Source organism: Arachis duranensis, chromosome 9 (assembly GCF_000817695.3).
Source record: "Arachis duranensis cultivar V14167 chromosome 9, aradu.V14167.gnm2.J7QH, whole genome shotgun sequence".
In the NCBI taxonomy this organism is placed as follows: domain Eukaryota; kingdom Viridiplantae; phylum Streptophyta; class Magnoliopsida; order Fabales; family Fabaceae; genus Arachis; species Arachis duranensis.
In genome coordinates, this window is record NC_029780.3 from 19,745,695 (window position 1) to 19,756,553 (window position 10,859).

At 30.2% G+C, this 10,859-nt stretch overlaps 1 protein-coding gene across 1 annotated transcript; it reads left to right on the plus strand.

Annotated features, from left to right (window-relative positions):
- Positions 1 to 1,388: 1,388 nt before the first annotated feature.
- LOC107465059 (pyruvate dehydrogenase E1 component subunit beta-1, mitochondrial) lies at positions 1,389 to 6,789 on the plus strand. The gene is made up of 15 exons (XM_016084036.3): positions 1,389 to 1,570; positions 2,596 to 2,658; positions 2,728 to 2,781; positions 2,902 to 2,982; positions 3,097 to 3,123; positions 3,209 to 3,271; positions 3,565 to 3,651; positions 4,336 to 4,461; positions 4,615 to 4,748; positions 5,073 to 5,145; positions 5,231 to 5,296; positions 5,561 to 5,599; positions 5,697 to 5,821; positions 5,904 to 6,018; positions 6,260 to 6,789. The coding sequence occupies exons 2-15, from the start codon at positions 2,635 to 2,637 to the stop codon at positions 6,326 to 6,328; spliced, it is 1,083 nt and encodes a 360-aa protein (XP_015939522.1). The 5' UTR covers positions 1,389 to 1,570; positions 2,596 to 2,634; the 3' UTR covers positions 6,329 to 6,789.
- Positions 6,790 to 10,859: the final 4,070 nt, after the last annotated feature.

Consider the following 10,859-nt stretch of genomic DNA (forward strand, 5'->3'; position numbering starts at 1 on the left):
AAATTGATATTATTGAAGAATAAAATTAAAATTTATTTCTATGTATCGTTTTTGTCCCTAACGTTTTAGTCCTATTTACGTCCCTAACGTTTCAAAATCGTCTCAATTTTGTCCCGCTGTTAATTTTATTAACGGATCCCTAACGGCAGGACAACATTGAGTCAATTTTAAAACGTTAGGGACGTAAATAGGACGATTGAAACGTTAGGGACAATTTTAAGATTTACCCCAAACGTTGGGGACAAAAACAATACTTTACTCTATTTTTTATTTTTATATATATTTTATATAAATAATTTATTTGATAATTATTTTTTTGTGAATACTCAGAATGGTTGCTTTTATAATATATAAACAAAATTAATCTTTTTTACACATTCTATAATTTCTATTTTAAATGTATTAAAATAGACTTTAATTTTGATAGAGTGTGAAATATTTTACTCAGTTGTATAAATCATATTCGTTCTTTTAGATGATCATTCACACGATTAATATAGAAGGTAGTTATTTTTGTTGATGTGACATTACGGAATTGAATGCACGTGTAAAACTATTTTATTAAAATAACGTAAATATTAAATAATAAATATTTTAAGACACCAAAAAATCAATGTTTTTTATATTTTAATATTTAAATCAATACTAAAAAAAGGATAAATAGGTCTTTAACTTTTTGATCTGCATTTGAGTCCTGAAAGATTTGAAAATATATTTAAGTTCGTGACATTTTCAAAACTTAGACATGCTAATCTTTTATGTTGGCAAACCTAAAGAAAAATCAAATGTGACTCTCATTGTATTGACCTGATTGATACAGATGTATATGTGAGAATTTTTAAAATTTGACAAATTAAACTCAAAAACCAATGTGTCCAAATTTTGAAGAGGTTAGAAACTTAAATGTTCATTAACAAAAAGTTAAAATCTATTTATCCTTTTCTCCAAATTTATTTTTTCACAAAAATATTTATAAACATTTCTAGATCAACTTAATCTCTTAGGTAGCATTTGTTTTGAAGTACTGAAACAGAGATTGAGAGACTGAGACTCAGTATTGTGTTTGTTAGTTTAGAGACTGGTACTAAAAGTTCTGTCTCTGTTTCTAAAATTTTTAAAAATAGGAACACAGAGGACTGAAATTTTTAGAGATGGGGACTGAAATTTTCTTAACCTTTGTGCAAACTAAATTAGAGTTTTATTATTGTTTCAATTTCTGTCTCCCATTTTACACCAAACAAAATACTGAAATTTATTTCAATCCCTGTCTCTTAATATTTGTCTGTCAGTCTCAGTCTTTCCGTTTCTGTCTCTCCACCAAAAGCTACCTTATAAACAAAAATACAAAAAATACAAAATTTGATTAGCGTATGTATATCTCCCGGTTTATGGGTAGGTAGGTTGGTGTTGGTCGCATACCTTTTATGAAGGGTTGGCAACTTTAACAGAAAACAAACCCAATCTCCGGTCTCCATTTTCTCTGAATCTCCATTCGTTGAAGCTGCTTTCTACCTTCCGTCGCTTCCATAACACGATCCGTTAACCCTTCTCTGTCTCTGCCTTTCACCACGTGAGTTATTTTCCCCAAATTCTATTTGTTTTTCCCCAATTCCTTTTGGTTTAATATATATTTCTGAAATTTCATAATTTTTCTCTGATTTAGTTGTTTCTGTTGCGGCTGTATAGTATAAATTGCGCTCCGATTTGCGTAGTGGAAAAGATTCAAAACTATAATGGATTTGGTTTCATGCTTTAAGTATCACCGATCAACTAGTATGTTAAATCTTTTACCTTCTAAAAATCCACTTGACGTATAAGTAACTAATAATTAGATATTGAAAATAGGAAGATTCAGTGATATTCAAGTATATATAAAACGGTTATGGAGGCTATCACTATTCTAGACTAGTAGAATGCATGTAAAATTTAATATTATTTGTTTTATACCATGATGACATGTTTAACAATTATAATTCTAAATTATTAAGACAAAATTAAGAAATGCATTGGAAAGTTCGTCACTTCTAAACTCCTTTTTTTGGGGATAACTTTCTCTTTTTAAGCTTTATTCTAAAATTACACCAATTAATGATTTGAATAGAGATTTTAAAAAATATTTTTGGTTGCAAATGTTAAAAAGCGGCTTGATTGGACCACTGAAAAATAGAAAAGCAGCTTTTGCTGTTAGTGTGAATAAAGAAGGTGGTTCAATAAAAGCAGGAGGGGATATGAATCACATAAAATTTGTAAAGGAAGTGTGTAAACGGAATAGCAGCTTTAGTTGGGGAAGGGTGAAATAGGTTTTTTATATGGAATAGAGGGTGTTTTATTAAATTATGTAGTTTGAAAAAATTTGACATAAATATGGACTATCATGAAATTTGCATAGACACTTTTAAAAAAGGTACTGATGAAATATATAATTCGCTAGATTAGCCAATGCCTACCATTTCTCTGTTTTTTTCCCCTTTGGATATGCTATATATGTGTGAAGATATGATTTCAGTATCTGGTTCTATGTGTGGCTTTTAGATTACTTTGTTATGTAATTTGTAAAGAATGTTGTTTGTTGATGATTATGGTTCTTGTGACTAGGTTTGCTTTGTTTGAGTTCAAGGTTTCAAGTAAAGCAAGATGTTGCGTGCTATAAGGCATAAGGTAGGTACCATTTCCTACTTTTGTCTGATACGGTGCTTGGAAGCATCTTACACACTTTTTGCTTTGCAGAGTATCTGCCCTGCCTTCGGTGCATTTAGAGCTTTCGCTTCTGCAGCTAAAGAGGTATGCTTTCTTCCTTTAGTTTATCTCACCTTTCATTTCACGCCTAACTTAATGCATGTTTTATGTTTTCGAAAGAAAATATGTTTCTAACATATTCTAATCTATGATATAACATAACAGATGACAGTGAGAGAGGCTCTGAACTCTGCTCTTGATGAGGAAATGTCTGCTGATCCTAAAGTGTTCTTGATGGGTGAAGAGGTAATTTAGGTGCCTGATTCATACTATCATATTTTTATTTTCGAAAATGAATTCTTGCTGGTCTCTTTACTATTTTCTGTTTCTTATGATAGTTTTGGGTGTATTTAACTGCAGGTCGGAGAATACCAGGGTGCATATAAGGTTAGTTATGGGTTTCTTGGTGGCTGTGCATTTGTGAATTTGTTTTGCTATCATCTGTTTAACTTCTACTTCTTCTTACGTGTAGATTTCTAAGGGGCTGCTGGACAAGTATGGCCCTGAGAGGGTTCTTGATACTCCAATTACTGAGGTTATTTTTTTAACAAACACTTCCTTACTCGTTGATATTTGTTCAGGCACTTATTCGCAAGATCTTAATTCTGTCATTCTGCACCTCCTCTCAAATGTTTACATGTATATAACTTATCTATCCTAAATAAGACTGACTGCAACAGAAAGGGAAAAGTTTAATGCCGACAAGAACAAATAAAACAGAATCCGAATTATCACATAAGGGATAAACCCTATCCATCATTGTCACTGCTTCTGTTTTATTTTACTATTTTAGTGAGGAGACTAATTTGTTTGCTAAATATATTGCAGGCTGGCTTTGCTGGGATTGGAGTCGGTGCTGCTTACTATGGTCTAAGGCCTGTTGTGGAGTTTATGACTTTTAACTTCTCCATGCAGGTTAGAGTTTAACTTGATTAAATCCTTGAACAAAGTGTGAAGTTAAGTGTGTTGTTTTACATTTTTATTAAAGCACCTATTTAATTAAAGTACTGTGATGTCTTTTGAAGTTGGCCAAATTCTTCTTGCCCGATGCTTTTTTTATTTTTTTTATTTTTGGGGATAAAAGAAGAATATACTTAAGACAATGAAAAGAATCAAATTCTTTGTGATTTGAATATCTGGGTCACATTATATGGACATTATTGAGTTCACATTTGAGTCTTGATTACATATATAAATTTTGCCTTTGTGATTGGAGGCAAACTGTTGACCTCTCTCTATATTGGAACAATGTATTCAAGTTACTGTTGGCTGTACTAATCATAAACAATATATTCAAGTTACTGTGTGGTGTTTGACTTGCAGTTTTAGTATCACTGAAACTCCATATGCATTAACCAGGCTTCATAGATGTTGGGACTCATTTTTTGAATTTTTTTGCTTCTTAATTCTGTCCTCTGTTTTAGCCACAGTTCTTAATTTCTCAGAACATATTATGTTAGAATGTGAAGTTTCTTTTCTCTGCATGACAGCAATGTTGAGAAAAAATGTTGCATCAACACATGTAATGAAAGATCACCTTACTAGCTTCTTCATTAGGTTCATAATTTAACCGCTTGCTGCATTTTAATTTGTCCATAGGCAATAGATCACATCATTAATTCTGCTGCAAAATCAAACTACATGTCTGCTGGGCAAATATCTGTACCTATCGTCTTCAGAGGACCCAATGGGGCTGCTGCTGGTGTTGGTGCTCAGCACTCTCAAGTATGGACCTCTAGGCTTTCTACCTTTATGTATAAACTTTCCTCAACTAGTTTTGTGTTTCCTGTTGAGTATGCTCTGGTTACAACCTGTTGAGCACAGATATCATGGTTTTTATTTTTTATTGTATATCCAACAACTTTACTTTTTATGCAGTGTTATGCAGCTTGGTATGCCTCGTGCCCTGGGTTGAAGGTATTGGCACCATATTCATCTGAAGATGCTCGTGGCTTACTTAAAGCCGCTATAAGGGACCCTGATCCTGTTGTTTTTCTTGAAAATGAGTTGTTGTAAGTTGTGCTCCTTGATTGATAATGCCTTTGTTCTTTTTCTTTCCCTCTCACCTTAGCTTATATTTTCCATTCCACAATATCTATTATTCTATTGTCTATGCAGCATTTTTTGTTGAATTATTAATTAAACCTTGATCTATATAAGTGTTCAAAATTATTCTACTATCTCTTTCCTCATTTATTAAGGGTTGCTTAGTAATTTTTCTTTACATTACACTTGATTTTAATTTTCTTAATAATTCCATTCAAATAAAGTGACGTATATAAAGGAATGGAGGGAGTATGTGAAACTGAAAATGAATTTGTGTATTTCCGCTTTAGATATGGTGAGTCATTCCCTGTTTCAGCCGAAGTTCTTGATTCCAGTTTTTGCCTTCCCATTGGAAAAGCAAAGGTAATATTATCTATAAACTATAATATATGAAATACCTGTCTATAAACTCTGAATCCTTGTTTTTCATTATGCATTTTATTAACAGATTGAGAGAGAAGGAAAAGATGTTACTATTACAGCCTATTCAAAAATGGTTGGCTATGCTCTTAAGGTATCTAGATATGTATTGTTTGCTTTTATATCCAATTTATTATTACTATTTGCTGAGGAATATGATAAGATAATTGGGTTCCTTGCACTAACAGGCATTGTAAATTTTGGAAGGCACTGGTCTGTTATGTGGTGTTATACAAACTTTTTAAGAACATTAGAATCTTTATTCTTTCCTTCATTTTTTATTTTTTGTAAAAGATTCAGAATCTTTTTCACACACAGAAGATTTTGGATATAAATAACTCTCTTGCTTGGTCCTTAGGCTGCGGAGATACTGGCGAAGGAAGGAGTCAGTGCTGAGGTAAGCTTTGCCATGGTTTGTGATTGAAAGTCTTCTCCCGATGAAACCTGTGTTTCTGTTATGATAAAAATACTGAGTCAAGGATTTGTCTGCATAGGTTATAAATTTGCGTTCAATTCGGCCACTTGATAGAACCACAATTAATGCTTCAGTCAGGAAAACCAACAGATTGGTGACAGTTGAAGAAGGTTTTCCTCAGCATGGTGTTGGCGCTGAAATTTGGTTAGCTCTTTGCATTGACCTTTTAACTGTTAAACTTGTTAATTGTTGGAAATAAACTAACCTTCTTGCATCTCTTGAGCAGCACATCTGTAGTTGAGGAGAGTTTTGGTTATCTCGATGCACCGGTTGAGAGAATTGCCGGGGCTGATGTTCCTATGCCTTATGCTGCCAATTTAGAGAGAATGGCTGTCCCACAGGTGATTCTTCTAAAGTTAAATTTTATTTTCAGTGAATTTGCCACCCTGATTTGGATGATTCATTCTCTTATGCATATTGATTCAATAAAGCAAATAAGTATTATATATTTCTAACCTAATAGTGTTGAGATGATTGGCTTGGTATGACACAAGTATGTCATGGAAATCAGTGTTAATTTACTGAAAGCTTTGGTACATGTGTATTGGTTAAATTTGGTTTGTTCTGTATGCCGATGTGTAGGTTGAAGATATTGTTCGCGCTGCAAAGAGAGCATGTCACAGATCTGTGCCCTTGGCTGCAACAGCTTGAGTTTATAAAGTACCAGATTATTTTATTTTGATCTCCCGGTTATGGTTAATTCTTCGGTAATCCTAGATATTACCAAAAACATTTTTTGCTCCATTTTTCACCATAAAACAGCAGAAAGAAATTGCAACCAGAGAATGCTGGTTTCAGTATGCGTAGTACTGCAGCCTAAATTTTCGGGAGTTACAGATGCTATATATTTTCTGTAAATTTCGTTTATAACAATGACACAAGGCGGAAAGTTTTCTGTGTCATTTTGTAATTGGCAATAACAGAAGAAATCAACTGCTCGAATTAATTTTCCTGAGTTCATTCTATATTTTCTGTAAAATTTGGGGAATGGCAAATTGGCAATGGCATGCTAACAGAACCACTGCAATTGGTTGTTTCCCTGCTTCCTTTACGATCGAAGCTAGTCTTTAGATATTTTATTGCTTACCCTTTAAAGTTGCAAGTTTTGATAATGTTCCTAATGCATCCTTATTCTTCATATGCTAAAATCTTTTAACTCAGAGCAGAGACTATTGATGGGAAATAATAGGCTAAAACTGATTATGAGAGAAAGGTATTAATACAGAGTTTTTATGAATTTAATTAAACATGATACATTTAGGAGCTCAATTTTACAAAAGAGAAGAAATGCATCCGAACTCTTAGTATGTGTTTGGATTAACGTTCGTAAACGGAGATTTGTATAGAATTGATTTTGTAAAATTGATTTTGTTCAGAAATGAGTTGGTATTAACGTGGTTTATGTTTGGTAATTTTTATTCAAAATAGATTATAGTAAACTAAATATTGTTTGGATTACATTATTCAAAATCATTTTTAGATTAAAAATTATAGAAAATAACATGAATTTAAATAATTATTTTATATTATCTTATAATTTTATTTTATATACTAAAATAAATTTTAATATTTTTTTAGTACTCTCATGTTTTTTAGTATTCTAATAGGATTAATAGAATCATAATACAAAGCAAACAAAATATTCTATACAACAAAAAAAAAAATAACAATAATGGTAAAAAAATCTCAAGCAAAATATTCCATAATAGAAGTTTTATAAAAAATAATATATACAAGAGAACATTGAAAAAATATTATAAAAAAATAAACATATGAATAGTAAATGACACAATTGGTACATAGAAAATAAATTTTAGTCCAACATAGTCCCAGAACCTTTGGACCACTTAATGGTCCCATTAGAAAACATATTTTTAGAGTTTTTTTAACAATTGTTACATAGTCCTTGAACTAATTTTAATTACAAATTAACCCTCCAATTATATCCTCTATTGATCCTAAAAAAGCTTTTGGCAATTCCAATCGATTAAAATATTAAATTTGATCTCGTGACGTTCGTCCATGGCTTCCAAATCGTGTTTCCTTGAAATTCAATCAATTGGTTTATCAAAACAATCGATTGAATTGTAACTCAGTCGATTGAATTACAGTGTATCACAAAACAATCGATTGAAAGTTGTAAGGTAGAATGGTTTTCACTTAAACCAATCGATTGTTTATGCTTTCTAATCGAATGAATGCCAAAAAACAATCGATTGTTTTTGTTACTCAATCGATTGAATTCACGAAAACAACATGAATTTGCCAAATACAATCGATTGGAAAGTGATGACATTGAAGTTTTAGCCAAATTCAATCGATTGGTAATGTAATCCAATCGATTGGAAGGTGATGAAGTTGAATTTTTTGGCAACTTCAATCGATTGGTAATGCTACCCAGTCGATTGAAATATGTCCTATTTCAATCTTGTTATCTTTTTAGAAATTATCTTATTATCAACTTCAATCGATTGGTAATGCTACCCAATCGATTGAAATATGTCCTATTTCAATCTTGTTATCTTTTTAGAAATTATCTTATTATTCATCTATCTTATCTTTAAAATTCTATCTTCAATTTTTGCTGTTTTATTTTGATGTAGATAAACCAATCTTATCTTTTCCTTAATATTAACATTATAAATTGGTGAATAATCCATCACTAATTATTCAATCCCACCATTGAAATCGTGTATCATTTTCTTTGATTATAAAAAATTTAATTGTTTTTCTTTGGAACATCCATCTATTTAATATCCACTATTTCTTCATCGTTAATCACCGTTGCAGTAATCAGCAAAGGTCCAATCAAGTTTTTCATTGTAGTGTTCAAAAAACAAACCATTGTTTTGATTACAAAATCGAGGCCAGTGAATAGAATATCTAATTTTGCAATTATTTGTTTGGATACTTTATTCGTGAAATTGATTGTGTAAGGAAAAAATATTTTTTTATCTTTTATTAATTCACAAAAATTAAGAAATACTAAAAAGTAAATAGATGTTTTTATTTTTTATTATTAATTAATTAGCTAGTAATCAGGGATGGACTTAGAGGGGGCAAGTAGTGGTCTGAACACCCCAAAATTTTAAGAAACTATACTTATCTATAACAATTTATATTAGGAATACAGAGGATTTGGTGTCGAATATTTTTTTCCTATTTTACTCTTATGTTTATAATCTAAAACAACATACTCAATCACGTACTCACGTTCTGTAAATTTTGCATTAACCCATAACAGAATGATGTAAGTGTAACTGCTCGTTAAGATATTCTTATTAGATGTAAATTATTATTACAAATATTTTTATTAAGATATGTTTTGAATGAATAAAAGTAGAATAGTTCAATAAGGATTAATTTTTAAAAAAAATAAATTTACACTAATAAATTTTCTCTTTAAATTATTAACGTACTTTTCTAATATACTCTAAGTACCTACACAATATATAATATCAATTAGCGTTCAAATTTAAGTTCCAATATTGTTATTAACGAGAGATGATAAAAAAAATTTACACACAATAAATTTTGTATCAATATATCATGATTCGTTTTAAAATTAATATTTATTCATCTAAGTTATAGAGTGTCTTGAAAAATTATATTTAAATAATTTTTTATTTTTTAACTATTTTATATTTTTAGATTGAAAACTTTGTATTTTTTTATTCAAGTTTTATTTTTATATTTTATTTTAATTGTCTTATTCAAAACTATTAATATCAATTTTTATTTTGTAGGATAAATAAAAAGATGAGATTTTTTTAATAAATTAAATTATTAAAAAACTTACTTATTATAAAAGAAATTAAGTATATTTCTTGATTATAAGAATACATATAATTCATTTTTGAATGTAATCAAAATAAATATAAATTTATTCAATTTTTTAAAATTTACATTAATTATTAAAATTATAACATAATGAATGTACTCCTATACAAATTTATTCTTATTTTTGTGCTTTATTTTAATTTTGTTAAACAAAAAGTTTAAATATTATTTACTTTTAATTGGGTAGCATTACCAATCGATTGAAGTTGGCAAAAAATTCAACTTCATCACCTTCCAATCAATTGGATTACATTACCAATCGATTGAATTTGGCTAAAACTTCACTGTCATTACTTTCCAATCGATTATATTTGGTAAATTCATATTGTTTTCGTGAATTCAATCGATTGAGTAACAAAAACAATCAATTGTTTTTGGGGCATTCATTCGATTGGAAAGTATAAACAATCGATTGGTCTAAGTGAAAACCATTCTACCTTACAATTTTCAATCAATTATTTTGTGATACACTGTAATTCAATCGATTGAGTTACAATTCAATCGATTGTTTTGATAAACCAATCGATTGAATTTCAAGAAAACACGATTTGGAAGCCATGGACGAACGTCACGAGATAAATTTAATATTTTAATCGATTGGAATGGCCAAAAGCTTTATTAGGATCAATAGAGGATATAATTAGTTGTTGTTTTTGTATTTGATTATTAATAAATATAATAGATAATTGATAAAATAATAATTTATAAAATAAAAAACAATTTTTATAATTAAATAAAATATATGAGGTTAATTTGTAACTAAAATTAGTTCAGGGACTATGTAGCAATTGTTAAAAAAACTCTAAAAATATATTTTCTAATGGAACCATTAAGTAATCCAAAGATTCTAAGATCACTGAATCCTGAGCCAACTTTTAGTAAACGTGAGTTAAAAGTAGGGGTGTGCAAAAAAACTGGTTTCACTGAACTGAACTGAAACTGAACTGAAACTGTTTTAAATAAACCAGTTTTTTTAAATAAAAAACTAAACTGAAACCATAGTTTTTATGAAAAACCGTTTATTAAAAACCAGTTTTTATGGTTCAGTTTAGTTTTAAACCAAATTAAAACTGGTTTTATTTAAACTCCAAAATTAATTTTACATACTCTTTCTTTCTCTTTCTCCCTTCACTCTCTCTCTCCCCTTTCTCTCTCTCTCTCTTTCTCTCTCTCTCTCCCCTTTCTCTCTCTCTCTTTCTCTCTCTCTCTCCCCTTTCTCTCTCTCTCTTTCTCTCCCTCTCTCTCCCTTCTCTCTCTCTCTCCTCTCCCTCTCTCTCCTTTCCCCCTCTCCCTCTCCCTCTCCCTTCCTTCCTCTCTCTCTTCCTCTCTCTCATCTCCCTCC

What these genes read in the sequence shown, in the direction of transcription:
- LOC107465059 (XM_016084036.3), top strand. Translation starts at nt 2,635, where the DNA reads ATGTTGCGTGCTATAAGGCATAAG. An exon ending in AGGAAGGAGTCAGTGCTGAG is followed by an intron (nt 5,600 to 5,696) that starts GTAAGCTTTGCC and finishes TTGTCTGCATAG; the next exon opens with GTTATAAATTTGCGTTCAAT. An exon ending in GGTGTTGGCGCTGAAATTTG is followed by an intron (nt 5,822 to 5,903) that starts GTTAGCTCTTTG and finishes TCTCTTGAGCAG; the next exon opens with CACATCTGTAGTTGAGGAGA.